At 40.0% G+C, this 16975-nt stretch overlaps 1 protein-coding gene and 1 long non-coding RNA gene across 7 annotated transcripts in view; one reads left to right on the forward strand and one right to left on the reverse strand.

Annotated features, from left to right (window-relative positions):
- Positions 1–16661, forward strand: part of LIMS1 (LIM zinc finger domain containing 1) — a 128287-nt gene extending 111626 nt beyond the window's left edge. For 4 of the 6 annotated variants that reach the window (XM_089681281.1, XM_089681282.1, XM_089681279.1 and 1 more), the window contains exons 4-11: positions 201–321; positions 3825–3974; positions 4617–4767; positions 5421–5513; positions 6012–6060; positions 10230–10305; positions 11872–12034; positions 13082–16661. In XM_089681281.1, the coding sequence (XP_089537407.1) occupies positions 201–321; positions 3825–3974; positions 4617–4767; positions 5421–5513; positions 6012–6060; positions 10230–10305; positions 11872–12007 (776 nt within the window). In that variant the 3' untranslated portion in view covers positions 12008–12034; positions 13082–16661. The remainder of the gene's footprint in view (positions 1–200; positions 322–3824; positions 3975–4616; positions 4768–5420; positions 5514–6011; positions 6061–10229; positions 10306–11871; positions 12035–13081) is intronic. The other 2 variants (XM_089681280.1, XM_089681278.1) reach the window with 1 other exon arrangement.
- LOC149459385 (uncharacterized) overlaps positions 1–16975 on the reverse strand; it is a 199138-nt gene that overhangs the window by 178117 nt on the left and 4046 nt on the right. The gene's annotated exons all lie outside the window — the stretch shown is intronic.

A 16975-nucleotide genomic window follows, 5' to 3' on the forward strand; every position in this document is an offset into this window, starting at 1 on the left:
AGTTTTTGTTTTAGTGTCCAATCCTCCTGTTGGAAGCAGTATAACTTGACAGTCTCTCAATTCCTGTGTCACTCAATGGACTTCAAGAATATGTACAAACATCCCACTTTTTTTTTTTTTTTTTTACACAGATCATGTTTGTTTGCTTTGTTCAGTATAGACTAATAAATATATGTTTTGGCTTATTCATCCATTTCCAGGTGAATTCATCATTGGCCGTGTTATCAAAGCAATGAATAACAGCTGGCATCCTGAATGCTTCCGTTGTGACATCTGTCAGCAAGTCTTGGCAGACATTGGATTTGTGAAAAATGCAGGCAGGTGGGTGATGGTAGTCCATGTTAGGGAATCTAAGGCTGTACTTTACCATCCCTTTCTTGTAAGATTTTACCCAGTACATAGAGCCTATAGTGGTCTTTCCTGCTCTGGAGATCTGGTGAGCTCCTTTGGTCTCAGATGTTACCCTTACCCTGAAGAAGATATTTGCAGGACCTTAAACATAGTGCACTCCCCTAGCCTGCTTACTGTATCTCCTACCTCCTTAAAAGGCAGAAGATATGTTTTCTGTTATTTTCTAGCAAGGGTGGACTAGATTTTAGACAGGGACAAGAAGCTGAACCAACCCATATTTCTGAAAATGTTAGTTGCTTGTTCATTATGCGGCATCTTTGCAGTACTTTGAGTCACTTGATTTGAAATAGATTTGGGCTCCATGCACACTGGCTTAAAAAAGCCAGTGCCCTTGGCATGAAAAAAAAAAAACGCTAACTTTGAGCAGTTTTTATACTAGCGTTGAGCGTTTTTTTTTTTTGTTTCTGCAAGAAAGACGCTCTCAGAAACGCAAAACAGGGTTTTTTTCTGCTTCTAAACGTTGAGCTTAAACACCTCTAGACTACCTAATGTGCATGCACACATAGGATAACATTAGTTGTCTCTACAGGCAAAATGCTAAACTCCCCTAGGAGCAACGTTGTGGTTTTTTTTTTTGTTTTGTTTTTTTTGTGTGGTTTTGTTTTTTCAAAACCAGTGTGCATGGAACCTTAAAAGTTAAGAAGCTGTAGGCCACTTACACATTGCAGCTTAAAAAAGTACAGTACTGCCTTTTTTGTTTTTTTGTTTTTTTACCGATCTAAAACGCAGCCCATTGTTTGCAATGTGCCTATCCACACAGACTCGTAAACAAGTGTGTATTCCTGAGGAAAAAAAAAGGGAAATAAGTCTGCATTCCCAATCAGTAATTTGCGCTGGTATGTCTTGATATGTGCGAATACGTGCATATGAGCATAATTATGTTGAAAATTTATAGATTTTTGCCTATAGAATATATTGTATGAGCATATGCGCGCAACGCTAAATACCCAAAAAAATGCTGAAATTACGCCCAGAAATGCTGATGCTCAAACATCAGTACCGTGTGTAAAAGGCCTAATGCTTGTTCCCAGTCACTGACTTAAAGGATAAGTTCACCTTTTAGCAAAAAATAATAAATGCACATTTTTTTTGCAGGTATAAAAATGTGCATTTATTATTTTTTGTTTCAGGAGACTCTAAAGCAGGGGTCCTAAAACTACAGCCTGCGGGCTGAATACGGCCCGCCAAAACCATTTATCCAGTCCGTTGGGCCAGCCGAAAAAAAAAAAATTGGAAAGAAAAATGGACTGGCAAATGGCTAGGCTGCTCACTGGGTCCTCGGCCACGAGGACCCAGCGAGCGGCGTCCTCGGCCGCGAGGACCCAGCGAGCGGCAGCCTGGAAGTCCCTGATTTCACCTGCTGCAGCCAGAGGAGCAACAGCAGAGGAGGAGAGTACAGCAGGTACAGTGCATTGCGGTGTCCAGTGCGGTACACTTTATAGTGCATTGCGGTGTCCAGGCGTTGGTGTACAGTGCATTTTAAATATTATATTGGGGTTTTTTTTAGGTTTTTTTGCACTACAAATAAGATATGTGCGGTGTGCATAGGGATTGTTCATATTTTTTTCAAACTATAGTCTAGCCCCCCAACAGTGTGATTGTCCGTGAACTGGCCCCCTGTTTAAAAAATTTGAGGACCCCTGCTCTAAAGCATTGCAGGTCTCCCTCTGACCTGTCCATATCGGCTTCCTCATACATACTGTATGGGCAAGCAGATACTCAGTGAACTACCATGGTGCTGTGGAGCCGCAAAGGCTTCCGGGACTTGTAGTTTTCCCATTCACAGAATACTGTGAATGAGTGACACGGCCGGGTGGGTGAAGCCCTGCACGGCCGCAGTTTTTGTTTTTTGTTTTTTTTAAATTGTGACAGCTGGGGAGGAGAAGATCCCCAGCTAGCTGTCGCTGCGGGCATCATGGGGGGGGGCGGGGCGGGAGGACTAGTCCAATTATAACCTATTACACCCTGAATATGGGTGTAGCATGTTACGAAAGGTGAATTTATCCTTTAAACTTGAATGTTGGACACTCTGAAAATCTACCCTAACCTTCACTTCCCCAGCCACAACAAAAAGCATTTTTTCTCACTTTTTAGGTTAAAGGGGTTGTAATGGCTTAAGGTTATTTACCATCATGCATTCTATGTATGAATGTAAAACGCCTCCCATGTGCAGCAGTGCCCCCAGCCCCCTCAGTACTTACTCGCGTTCCATCGATGTGTACATCAAATCGGTATCCCAAGTCTCTGCCGCCTCACTGGCTGTGATTGACAGCAGCCAGAGCCAATGGCTCCCGCTTGCTGTCTCAGCCAGTCAGCCAATGAAGAGGGGGGGGCCAAGCTGCAGCTCCGCTTGTGAATGGACACACAGAGCAGCGGCTTGGGAGCAAGCTGCAGCTATGGGGACATGTTTGTTAAATTCCCCCCCAAAAAAAGGTGAACCTTTGGTATCGCTTTAGATCTACATTTTTTAAAAAGATGCTATATGATTAGTTTTTCTTTCACAGTGCAAGTGTGCTCATTTGCTGAGAGGAAGGATCCCAACATCACATACACTGTTTATTCAATGCAACTAAGTAAACTCAAGTCTCATGAGGTATTGGGACATAACAATATGGTGAGCGGGATTGTGGGCATTGATAGTGTGCTCAGGAGTATGTGCATATACTGCCCTTCAAGCCTGGCAGGCGTGGATGAATGAGACAGACCAGGATTTCTCTGACCTCTCAATCACCTAAGGCAAACGAGGATGGGTGAGGCAGACCAGGAATGTTTAGCAGAAATATAGATTTTATGTGCCTTGGTCTAACTTTAACAAAAAGTCCCCTATGTGATGAATTGTTGGTGACAGTTTCTCTTTAATGAGACATCCTCGGATTTAAAATAAACCCTGGATTTCTCCCTCGTGCTCCACAGGATCTAATGCAGTGCAGATCGCACTACATTAGATTCGTTCCCAGCCGGGGACACTGACATGGGGACCTGGAAGTGATGTTTTACACGTTGCTTCCGGGTCAGCAACAAGGAGAGAGGTGCAGACGTGTCAGAGGTATACACGAGCCATTGGGAGTGTGGTTTAAAACCCCCCCGCTGTCAGATACATACCATGTATGGACCTGGTAGCAAAAGGGTTAAAGTATTGAAGTCAATGACAACCAAGCATCTAGCATTTTCAGAGGGTGGCCAGCAAGAGCATCAAAGTCTGCATTCGTTCATTACCTGGGCCTTCAAAATGTCCACAAAAGAAAATCTGTCCGCCGTGGCTAAGCAGTTGGGCAGCACTATGGTAGACCATTGAAGCATATTTTAGTCTTTGTAAAGGAAGTTTTTGTAAATAAATACTACAAGCAGTGTAACTTAATTTTCAAGCATAGTGTTATTTTTATCACCTGTATAACCTGAAATTATTATTCTAGACACCTGTGTCGTCCATGTCACAATCGAGAGAAGGCCAGGGGACTGGGGAAGTACATTTGCCAAAAGTGTCATGCAATTATTGATGAGCAGCCTTTAATATTCAAGAACGATCCGTATCACCCAGACCACTTTAACTGTGCCAACTGTGGGTATGTAAATTCAATAAGCCAATAAGTCTTTGCATGCCAATATTTATCATTTGTGAGAGTATGTTTGTCATCTAGAAATTTAATATAGTAATGTTTAGTATGAAATTAGGCGGATTTTGTATAATGCATTGCGTTGAACTTAACAACCAAACTCCTCTTGGATTAACTTTGTTACTAAGGGTTCTCATTCTTGGGGCTAAGTCCCACCCAGCCACCTTTCCCTTTGATGAGAGACTCCTTAATGGCCACTGGGTGTTCTCATTGGAGAGGGACAGCTGATGGAGAGGGCTTCATCCTTGGGACTAACCTCTGAAGTTCCAGATGGTAACCCTTTAGTAATGACATAAAGAATCAGAGAGATGTACAACAGAGGACTCTCTGTTCTGGATTACAAGTTTTTTGCTCTAAGTAATTTTTCAGCAACTCAAGATTTTTAAATGCTTAACCATATGCCCATTACTATAATGAGTTTAAAAAATGGTATATTCTCCCTCAAGGCAATTTGTTTTAGCACTTTATTATCTACAGTATGTGTGTGACACCAGAGTTTACAGTATAAAATTCAGTAGGTTAAAAAGCATTTTGGTAGAATTGTAAAGCCAGATCTGACATGTTCTAAACTTGGTATATTTGTGTCTCCAGTAAGGAGCTCACATCTGATGCCCGTGAGCTGAAAGGAGAGCTCTACTGCCTACCCTGCCATGACAAAATGGGTGTGCCAATCTGTGGAGCATGCAGGAGACCAATTGAAGGGCGAGTGGTTAATGCCATGGGAAAGCAATGGCATGTGGAGGTATGAAAAAAAATGCAGAGCTTGTCTTGCACTTTCTGGGCTTCTACATGAATTATTTATTATTTAACTATGATTTGTACTTTGCCGCCTTCATAATTTGTATTACAAAAAAATAAAAAACCTTCCATGAGGAAGTTGCAATAAAATCTACTACCTTTTTGATGCTCCCCAGAATCTTTATCCAGGCTGTTTGGCACTTATGTTGTTCAGGCAAGCCCTCTGATAATCATTTACATATCTGTCATGTAAACCTTGCAAATCATTTACATATCTGTCATATAAACCTTGCAGAACAATGAGATTAGCTGTCTGTGGGGTTGATAAGGCACCCCTAGGTTATCTTTATAAGGGGTGGGAAAAACTTGAATTGGAAAATTTCAGTGATGATTTATTGTTTCCACTCTTTATGAACAGAGAATGATGGTGCTGGGAGTGCATAGACAAGCTTATTCAGGGCTATAATTTTGTAATGTGTGACCTCTTCCCAAGGCTTCCCTCTGAGTTGCTTACATGAGACAACATTACATTTCACCCTGATATATTTGCGAGCTTTGGTGCTACATTAGGTTATGTGCCTTTTTCTAGCTCGATAAATGTAGACCTTAACCATTGTGCTGTTTGTATTAAGGCTGATGCCAGTTTTTGTATTTCAGCATTTTGTTTGTGCAAAGTGTGAAAAGCCTTTCCTTGGCCATCGTCATTATGAGAGAAAGGGGCTGGCTTACTGCGAGACTCACTATAACCAGGTCAGTGATGATGAAAACAGTATTGGATGAATGAGGATGCATTTATCTGTTTTCACCTTACAAAAGTGTTTTTTTACATACATTTACAAGTAGAAATTGACCACTGTTTGCAGGAGAAACCCTGAATTTTATTTGATTTAAAAGCTGTAATGCATAGCAACAAAAATGAACACACACAGCCGAGCGTGGGAGTGTGCCTGCACAGCAAGAGGCTTTGCTATGGGGGCACTCTGAGAAGAGGAGAAGCAGACAGCAAAGGACCTTTATTAGATGAGGTTTGGGGCCGCTCTGTACATATATCCTTGCACAGAGCAGGTAAGTATGCAAAGGAGGAGATTTACTAAAATTGGAGTGTGCAAAATCTGGTGCAGTTCTGTATAGAAACCAGTCAGCTTCCAGGTTTTATTGTCAAAGCTTAACTGAATAAGTTGGAGTTTTTTTTTTATTTTTGGCTCTGCGTTTTTTATTCATTGTAGCTTTCGTCTTGTCTTTCTCTAGCTTTTTGGAGATGTCTGTTTCCATTGCAACCGCGTAATTGAAGGAGATGGTAAGTTCTAACCCTTTTTTGGGTGATCTTGATTATCATAGTTTAGATCTATCTAATAATAATCACCTCAATTCTTAAAAAGGATGCAGTGTATGCATTTTTAAAAATCATAATTCCAAATGAATTCATGTTTGAGGTTGATTGCAGTGAGATGAGACTACTGTGATAAAGGATCATTTCACCATTAAGAGATACAGTGGATATAAAAAGTCTACACACCCCTGTTAAAATGTCAGGTTTCTGTGATGTAAAAAAATGAGACAAAGATAAATCATTTCAGAACTTTTTCCACATTTAATGTAACCTATAAACTGTACAACTCAGTTGATAAACTGAAATCTTTTAGGTGGAGGGAAGTAAAAATAAAACACTAAAATAATAGTGCACACGTGTTCACACCCTTTTGATTTTATTACAGCACTCAGTCTTTTTGGGTATGCGTCTATCAGCATGGTACATCTTGACTTGGCAATATTTGCCCACTCTTCCTTGCAAAAACACTCCAAATCTGTCAGATTGCAAGGGCATCTTTTGTGTACAGCCCTCTTCAGATCACCCCACAAGATTTTCAATCGGATTCAGGTCTGGGCTTTGGCTGGGCCATTCCAAAACTTTAATCTTCTGGTGAAGCCATTCCTTTGATTTGGGTTGTTGTCATGCCGAAAGATGAAGTTCCTCTTCATGTATAGCTTTCTAGCAGAAGCCTGAAGGTTTTGTGCCAATATTGACTGGTATTTGGAACTGTTCATAATTCCCTCTATCTTGACTAAGGCCCCAGTTCCAGCTGAAGAAAACCGCCCCAAAGCATGATGCTGCCACCACCATGCTTCACTGTGGGTATGGTGTTCTTTTGGTGATCTGCAGTGTTGTTTTTGCACCAAACATATCTTTTGGAATTATGGCCAAATAGCTCAACCTTGGTTTCATCAGACCATGACACATTTTCCCACATGCTTCTGGGAGACTTTAGATGTGTTTGCAAAATTTAGCCGGACTTGGATTTTTTTCTTCCTAAGAAAATGCTTTTGTCTTGCCACTCTACCCCATAGCCCAGACATATGAAGAATACAGTCAGTATTTGCCAGATATTCCTGCAGCTTCTTTAATGTTGCTGTATGCCTCTTGGCAGCCTCCCAGACCAGTTTTCTTCTAGTCTTTTCATCAATTTTGGAGGGACGTCCAGTTCTTGGTAATGTCCCTGTTACGCCATATTTTCTCTACATGATGATGACTGTCTTCACTATGTTCCATGGTATATCTAATGCCTTGGAAATTCTTTTGTACCCTTCTCTTGGCTGATACCTTTTAACAATGAGATCCCTCTGATGCTTTGGAAGTTCTGTGCGGACCATATTCTTTGCTGTAGGATGCAACTAAGAAAATGTCAGGAAAGACCTACTAGAACAGCTGAACTTTAGTTGGAATAATCAGAGGCACTTTAAATGATGGCAGATGTGTACTGACTCCTATTTAACATGATTTTGAATGTGATTGATTGCTTAATTCTGAACACCGCTACATCCCCAGTTATAAGAGGGTGTGCCCACTTATGCAACCACATTATTTTAGTTTTTTTATGTTTACTCCCCCTCCCTAAAATATTTCAGTTTGTTTTTCATTGAGTTGTACAGTTTAAAGGTCACATTAAAGATGGAATAAGTTCTGAAAAGGTTTCTTTGTCTAATTTTTTTTACATCACAGAAACCTGACATTTTAACAGGGGTGTGTAGACTTTTTATTTCAACTGTACATTAGTCTGGTGGATTGAGTTGTTGCCCCTGTTGGCTTTTTAGATCTCTTGCAGATTCTTCTTCTTTTTTTTTTTTTTAAATCTGAAAAAGAAGTCGAGGGGAAGGAGGTACGGTTGGGTTCCCTGGGGTGTAGTAAAGTCCTCAGTAGGTATTATTAGGATGGGAACAAGAGATCACTGTGACTCAAGGCTCAAATAAAGTTGTGTCAAAGTCAGCGGAGGCAAAAAGTTATTAATCCACCACTGCCAAACTTTCTAGTATTTGTGGATTCTGTCATATAGGGTTGCCTCAATCTTGGCATTGCCCGTGTGATCCTGTTTTTAGTCGCCAAGATGCAAGCTTTCCAAGACCTAGTTATTGTTTGCTTGACAGCCAAGGTCACTTATAACAACTGATACTGGTTTTAGTCAGCCCCGGTGCATTATGCTTTAATTGAGCAAGTTGAGTGTCTGGGTGGAGGGTGATATCAAACAAGTGACTGAGGATGAGAAATATTTCTAGCCAAAAGCATCCCACTAAGGGACAGGTCCACGAGATGTGTAAGCGTGTTCCAGGGTCACTACAACCATGAAAATGTTGACGTGCAACCTGGGACATATTATGCTGTTCTCACTGGAACAAGGTACCACCTGGACAACACGTTTAAAAGTTTTTTTTCCAGGGCTAAAACATTCCATGATGCTCTGTGTTTTGCCAGCCTAATTTCAGGCCAGTCTTCTGTCATCAGATCTAAATCTGTCATCAACCAAGCAACATAGGTCCGGAGGGTAGCCGTTAACTATATAAAACCCAATTAATCTATGAGTTTACCCCTTTTTATGTGTGGGTTAGTAATACAGAAGTTTTTGAATGCGGTCTGTTGAGATAAATCTGACGTAGTGTGAGTATGCATTTAGTAAATTTGCTTTATCTGCAGGTAGAGGAATATTTTGGAACTCAAAAGTTAATCCATTTCTTGTACGGAGGCAAAAGGTTTAAAACCCAATGAGCTGACTAGTTGGTAAAGTCTCGTTATACTTGCTTAGGGCCAGCAATTAAACTATGCCAGAGAGACATGCACGTGGTAAAAAGAGGGGTTCAGAATAAAGGAGAGCATTGGGTGTGGGGAGAGGAGGCCTGATTTATATTTAGACCTGTTCCAAAGCATTAAGGAGTGCTGGGTTACTGGATTTTGGAGTGTTCCCCCTTCACGCGGAGAAAGCTACAGAATGTTGTCAATGGTTAACGGGTCCAGGTCTATTGCCTCCAAACTAACCCAGAGTAAAACTTCAGGAGTAGCATATTTTTAAGAGGGGTCAGTTGGGCAACGTGATAGTGGTGTTTTTTTTTTTTTTCTACAAAAATGTATTCTATAATTTGGGGGAGAAAACTCTCCTTCCGGTTTAGGACATAGAGTGGAACGGGGAGGATGTGGTCAAACCTTGTCACAGATAAAATATGAAATTCTGCGTTGCAATATTCAAAAGTTATGAGAGGGGATAGAAAATTTTTGACTGTGATCCTGCCAATCCATGGTAGTTGGAGGGGTTACCACCTGGTCATAAGACTTGTCAAGATTAGCCAGCATTGGGGAATAGTTTCCTCGGTATAGGAGATCCAGGCGGCTTGTAAGGTCAATGTAGTACTTTAAACTGTGATCAGCCCAGGCAAAAGGAACGGATGCACACAGTCTTTGACATTCCTAGTCCAGGAATGTGATATTCAGTGCTTTTGACTTAAAGCAATTGACTTCGAGGCCTAGATCCCGTGTACAGGGCAAGCACCCAATACAAATAGTTTGGAACAATAGGCGATGCGTTAAAAGCCTTTATAGGTTACCACTTTAAATTTACAAAGGAGGTCTGGTGCTAGAATTACTGGCCATGATCTAATGTGTTCCCTCACGTGTGGGATGATCGCTGTTTTCTTGCGTGTTGGATTGATGTGTGCATTTGTCCTTATGCACTAGCATGAGGGGGAAGGAGCACTTTCATTTTATTTATTTTTACACTGCCGGATTGAAAAAATTTTTAATCACTTTTATTGCTGTCAGAAGGAATGTAAACATCCCTTGTGACAGCAATAGACATGTGGCACTTTATTGAGAAATCTGGGGTGAATAAGACCTCAATTCCCTCCTGTCCTTAAAAGCATTTAATCACACCACGATCAGTGTGATCAAATGCTTTTCCTTTTGTAAAAATAGTGCTGTTTGTATCCTAGTAAACCGGACGGTCATTGCCTCCGGGCTACTACGTCATAGAGCCGAAGAAAGCCAGTCCAGTCTTTGTTCTGCTCTGTGATCAGCTTAAACAAAATGGTAAACGGTTATTACAATGTTTGTGTAAATATATAGTATTTTGTTGTGAGAACAGTTACTAAGCAAGAAATCATTAAGGTGATGGTATGGACCTTTTTTTTTTTTTTTTTTGGTTGTAGTTGTGTCTGCTCTGAACAAGGCGTGGTGTGTGAACTGTTTTGCATGTTCTACCTGCAACACCAAGTTAACACTCAAGTAAGTATTTTATTTTATCAACTAAATTCATAAAAGTGGCATCATCTCTTAAATAACAGCCATTATTTTAAAACCTATGTAAAAGACCTATAAATGCCTATTCTTACAAAACTAGTTTTTGTGTCTCTTGTATTGCGCTAGACAAAACTGAAAACTTTTATGGGGAAGTAAATCGTTCTGAGAAAGAAAGTATCTCCATAACTGAAAAATGGGTAAAAGGAGGAACAAGGAGAAAAATGGAAGAAATACCTTGACTCCAAAATAAATGATTAAAAGTTAAAGCACCACCTGAGACATACTAAATAAATCCAAAAAATAATTGAATATACCTGTACTGTTGTGCTCAAAACTGAAAATTACAGAAACATTTCTAATATAATATGAATGATGTTACTGTAAGATCCACTGATATTTTTTATTTTACATCAAATTCACTTATGTTATGCATTCACAATGATGTATGTTAAACTTTATCTTGCTGTTTGTGTCTTGAACTGATTCTGAAACGTTGCTGACCAAGCACAAGTGTGCAGCCTGTGGATACCAACTTCAGACCTGTATATCTGCACTGGGCCAGTGACTTACTAAGTAGTTAAGTTGAAAATTGAGCACAAGAGACCGAGGACTAGCAACTTCTGTTGTTAGTCAGCAGTGGTCTTAAGACCAATTTCTTTCTAAGCCATTAATAGTTCTCTATCTTTTCTGTCCTTCACTTTTTCTTTTCTTTCCTAGTCTGTGACTTTTATAGTTAAGTCAAACACGTTAAGGCCACAAAATGTTGTTGGTCTTTAGAGTAAACCTGTGCCTTGAACAGGTACAGCAAAGTCATATTTTCACTTAAATGCATGTCCTCACCACTCTACACACACCCCTTCCCTTTGCTCTCCATATTCCATTTCACCGAGTTGATATACACATTATTTCTAGGTATATCAACTGGTGTGACTTTCTTCTCTCCTCCTTTGGCCACCAAATTGTGCAGGCTATAATTTAAACTCGCTGGTCCTTATAAGGCTTTGGAGTTTCTCTTAAGGGTCTGTTGGCTATAGTTATTTTTAATACCTATTAGTTCCCCTCCTTAACTACTGCTATGGGACATCCGATTCATTATGATTGAAAACCTGTGTCCTGTACTGTGCGATAAAGAAAATTGGGGTTTCTACATACCTTTAAAATCCTTTTCTTGGAATAGAGTACAGGACCCTCTACTGTGTGCCTTTTGGTCCTTCATTGCTTGCTACCAAACTGAGGATCACAAGAGGGAGTTTCTCAGAGCCGGTTTACACTATAGAAACGCAGTCCAAATGGCAGCCTGATCAGTGTTCTAACCCTTACATATTAAATTAAAGAGTAAAAAATAGGTTTTTACTCAAGTCAGACTTGCTTTGCCTTTTTTGAGTGGAAGTGTTTATTTCTAGTTTCTGTGTTTTCATTTTGATCTTTGTCAAATGCAAAACAGAAAATGTCAAGATTATTATCTATTGTAGGCAAAGTATTTTCTGATCTTTTTTTTTTTTTTTCTGCTTTGTCTGTCAAACTTGCTCTTCTTTCCCTGGAATTACAAAGGCATAAATTTGTAGAGATAGATTTAAAGCCCACTTGCAAGCACTGCTATGAGAAAATGCCAGAAGAGCTTAAACGCCGCCTGTCCAAGTTATCAAAAGATGCAAAAGACAAAAAGAAAAAAGGATCCTGTCTCTAAATCGTCTTCTCTCCCCTTTTCACATGGGTTAGTGGCCTGCCTGCGTGTGTGACGTGTCACGGCACTTACTAATCAATACATGGGCTGGAAATTAGAGTTTTTATGGCGTGTGATGGCTCACAACAGTTTATGCCGAATGTCGTAATTCAAATTGCAGCATTCTAAAATGAATATTTCCAGCCAGCCACTGTGCTACTAACTGATCTGGCATGTTACTCAGTAAGTTGTATTGGCATTTGTGGGAGGGTTTTGCAGTACAACATAAGTTCTAAAACAAATTCGTCAAAATGTATAAGACCAAACATACATGTATCACAACAATGATGGAAAAATAGAATATCAAAATATATTTAAGCCAATATGACAGTGGTCAATATGGGGAGAAGATCGGGGGGGGGGGGTAACAGAAGAGACATTAGTGCAGATATGTGGGGAAGGAGGGGATAAGGAAGGTAGGGGGTAGATAGGCATGGAAATTAAGGGAAAAAAAAAAAGACGGGGGAGAGGGACAACGGGAGAAGAAAAAAAATGAATGAAGTTGAGAAAATAGAAGGGAGGGAATAACCTGGCATGGTTCATTCTGTTATTACTCTTTGAAATGCGGTACATAAAAGTTACTGGAATAGGAAGTGCCTATCGCATTTTATGCACACTGGTCAATAAGACAAAGAGCAAAAATCTTTCTTCTGGGTTCAGTATAGTAAACCAGGTTGCTTTAAAATACTACATTTTGTATTTCAGCTTTGTTGGATAAACTTATTACATATGTTACGAAAATAGGAACTTTAAACTACACTTCTTCCTGAGAAGATGGAGAAGCTGATGGAGGGGCCTACATCATTAAACAGCATTCTGAGATAACTGTAAAGCAAACCTTAGCTGGGCATAAAGTTCTCTTTTATAGCATCGGGCACAAGCTTTCTATTTCAGTTGTGCTTGTAGTGTAACAGCTGGGCCCTGATGGAAGTCCTCTCTCTTTTCTTTCCTTAATGTTTAGTGTAAAAAACTAAATATATATATATATATCTGTGTGACTTGCAGGTCTTTGCTTAACTCACTGTTGTACTTTCCCAGGAACAAGTTTGTGGAGTTTGACATGAAGCCTGTCTGCAAGAAATGCTATGAAAAGTTTCCTCTGGAGTTAAAGAAAAGGCTTAAGAAGCTCTCGGAAACCTTGGCAAGAAAATAAGTACATCATTCATGTGTGCACCTGAAGATGGGAGCAGCATACGATGTGCTAGTCAGAGGAGAATTGGTCATACATCCTACTTGACGTTGTTCTATTCACTGAGGCTGTTACATGCACTAACCTTCACTGCAAACATTTATCTGCATGAAAGCTGCATTAATGTTGCCTTGCATAGGCTGTTTATTACCTCACCTTATTTTCTAAATAACAAACTATATTTCTTTTGTGGTACTTTGCTTGCTTTGTTCTGTAAGCCAACAGATCACAGCAAGTGAAAGCAAAATTATTTGCCATTCAGTAAGATCCACATTCTGTTTTCGGCTACAGAGGAATACTGCATATCTCTGCATTCTCGAAGTTGTCCAGGAACAGAGTAATGACAAGAACTGTAGACTGGTTGATGTTCCATGGAAGCCTAGAGAAACCGTGTTTGGAGTAAGCACTTAAAAATCCTGTGCCTTCACACTGTGGGGGCTGAAGGATTATTCCCTATAGTATTAGCAGGACACAGGCAACAGTCCTTTCAGAACCCCTTATGCAGGCCATACGTGGGTCGAATTCCGAACGATTTTTCGTTCGAAAATCGAAAGCATCGTTTTCTTGGTAATCCAATGGTGCTATCAATGATTTTGCAAATCGGCCGACCAAATCCTAAAGTTCACCCCATATAGCAGGAGAAACTTCTGTTCCTTCCAGGTCACGGCTCATGCACATATTCTTTTCGGAAAAATGATCGTACAATTTCATGATCATTGAGTCGAAAATCGGTCATTTTTCACGAATTTTCCAACATGCATAATTATCGAAAAGGGGAGGAACCACAAAAATCGGCCAGTGCCATTGACCCAGTAACAGAGTTAAAATCGGCCGATTGTTCTTAGGTCCGATTTTGTTGCCATCTAAAATGGTCACTTAAAGATGAACTCCAGAAACTCATTTTTTTGTAAAATGTGCTAGATTAGTAGGGGTTAAGTCCAACAAGGTGCATGCCACCTTGTGGAATTAACTCTGTAATTTTCAGTTTACATTTTTTCGGAGTGCCTGGAGCATAACTGTCATAATGCTTCCAGAGCTCCGAAGCTGAACCCTCTGGCCTCAGCCCCTGAGGCTGCAGAGTCGCATGCAGCTGCTTTACGTTAATGCATAGAATGCAATAAGGTATAAAGAACCTGCCTTTAAAACCACGTTAAAGAGATGTGGCATATACCTCGTTGGACTTAACTCTCTTAGTATGTCAGCACATTTTACAAAAGTGGCTTAATTCCTGGAGTTCAGCTGAGCTTCAGGAAGATATCGAAGACACCCTCTAATGAAGGTGCATAATTCTATACAATCCTGTAGATAGAATTTGAAAAGCTGTTGGCGCCTGAAATTTTTTTTTTTTTTTTGGTTGCCTTTAATACACTGCACTTATGAGATGGAGGGCCATGGCTGTAATCGACAGTATTGTGCTTTCTTGTCCAATTTGGAGACAGAAAGGTAAACAAGGTTAACTGCTGATCTGTAATGGAGAATCAGGGGAAAGTGAGGTCACCCACCTGGTTTTGCAGTGTTCCTCAGCTGTCTGCATCGCAGACATGATACAGCTGAACTGAATTGCATCCTTTGTCACTTGATACGGTCCTCATATTTGCATTTCAAGTGTTTTTTTGCCTGGAGTTGAGCTTTAAAAAAAAACTATTATAATTCCATAAATCCCTTAACTAGAAATGTTGCCTATAGCTTTTAAACCAGATGCAGGGTCTGCTGTTGGCTCTTGCCTACCTATCCTGGACATCTCTCCTCTGATAATACCTACCTACAGCAGCTTCTGTTTTCTTCAGGCAACTCTCACTCATTTATTACATGCACAGAGCACGAGCACAACCTGGTGAGTATAGGTGACGGGGGGGGGGGGGGGGGGGATGGGGGGAATAGAGGCAACAGTCAGTGGTAGAAGGCAAAGTTGTAAACCCCACTTGGATCTGACCACTGCAATCGCTTCTTCTACTCCTATGTCTATAACCTTTTTTCTATTGGGGTGAAAAGCTTTACATTGGCCACATGCATCTAACTGCCAGCTACATCTGCACAAGTTTGAAATTTGTTGTCCTGTGTGTGGCTGCAACCCTTTGTCCAGAATTTCATAACTAAACAGGTCTGAGCTGAATAGTGAATAAGTAAAACCAGTGTAATGGTTGGAAACCTTCCCTTCTCTATTTCAGCCGGCGACTGGTGAAGTGGGTTGCTGGAGAGGAATAGTTTGTCAAGTTGCCTAGTATTGGAGAGCTGCTATTGAATACATTCTGTTGTCCAAGTTAAAGGAAAATATAGTACCATTTTTAATGGACATATTCGGTGGTTTCAATAGCTTAAAAAAATTAATTTTTTAAAAACTAAATCAGAGTTCTTTAAATGATTTTGTAAAGTATGCTCAAAAGAAGCATGCTGTCTGCATTCTGGACTCAACTTGCACAACCAATGCAGAACTAGTGCCTTTGTCCAAGTGAGTAGACAGCAGATCCATCTCTGCTCACAGCAAGAGTAATATCTTAAAAGGGAACCATGGAATGTAACTGATGCAGGGCAGCATCTAGAACTACTTGAATTTCCCTCTGGTGCTTTGCGACCAGTTTCTTACAGAACATGTGTCATTTACATTGCTTAATGTTTGTTTTGTGCCTTAAATCTTATTTCAGCCTAACATGTGACATATAATCACATATGTATTTAAACATATATATATATGAACTTTGAGCTTTTCATAATGCATCCTACTATGCAGTAAACACAACACTGTTCATTCCTAAGGCAGTGTGCTTTTACTTTAAATATATGAAGTATTTTTATTGCAAATTATACTACTTATTTAGTCGTGAATCAAAAAATATTACTTAATCTGTACTTTAATGCATATCCTGATGAATTGACGTAAAAAAAAAGTATCAATCTATTGAATCATTTGCTAGAAAGCCAGTCTTGCCAATCCTGAGCTGCCATGTCAAAATTTCGATCCATGTAGGGTTGACCTTTGAGGCACTCCAGCAGATAGGGTACCTGTTGAGCGACTGGGTCAGATCATAAAAATCTGCCTGCTCGGTTGTGTCTATGTGCACCATAAATACTAGATGTAATACTATGAATGTGCTTTTCTTTGTTAAGCAACAAGTATCCTAAATTGGCATTCAACACTCTGTTGCCCATTGTTTGTTCATGTGCAGTTGGCTGTGGTATGCTGTGCCTGCAATTTTTATACTCTGCGATATGTCCAAAAATACTGTATTTCAGGCTTTCTTCAATCACAAATTACCTTTTTCTACAACTGCATTATGTTGTGAAGGTAATCTTGTTAAGGGCTGCCTTACAGACGAATCTATTTTTATCATCCTGCCTTTTAAGATGCCCTCAGGTTCTAGTATTACAATTGTAATGTTGGACCTTTTTTTTTCCTCTTTTCACAAATCGAATAAAGTCTATACTCTGTCATCTTGTGTGTTTTTTGTTCATTTATTGTATTAATACTACTTTTGAATTTCTTGAAATGCATGATTGTTTTAGGGCACATGACTCAAACACGAGGCTCTCACCTTGTCTCAGCAGTTGGCAACAGAGAGGACAGAACTCCTCACAGATCCTATACCACTCTGTGCAACCCATTTTAGGGGATTGAGAAGCCTGAAGCCATTGGGGTCAATAAAACAGCCAAGGAGCTTGCATGTTTAGAAGGAGGTCGGGAATGTAAATCCCCTTATCCTTTTTTTGACAGGTTTGTTGTAAAGAAAGCCAGTCACAATATTGCT

Source organism: Staurois parvus, unplaced genomic scaffold (assembly GCF_062004578.1).
Source record: "Staurois parvus isolate SC_StPar_1 unplaced genomic scaffold, SC_StPar_1.0 ptg000262l, whole genome shotgun sequence".
NCBI lineage: Eukaryota > Metazoa > Chordata > Amphibia > Anura > Ranidae > Staurois > Staurois parvus.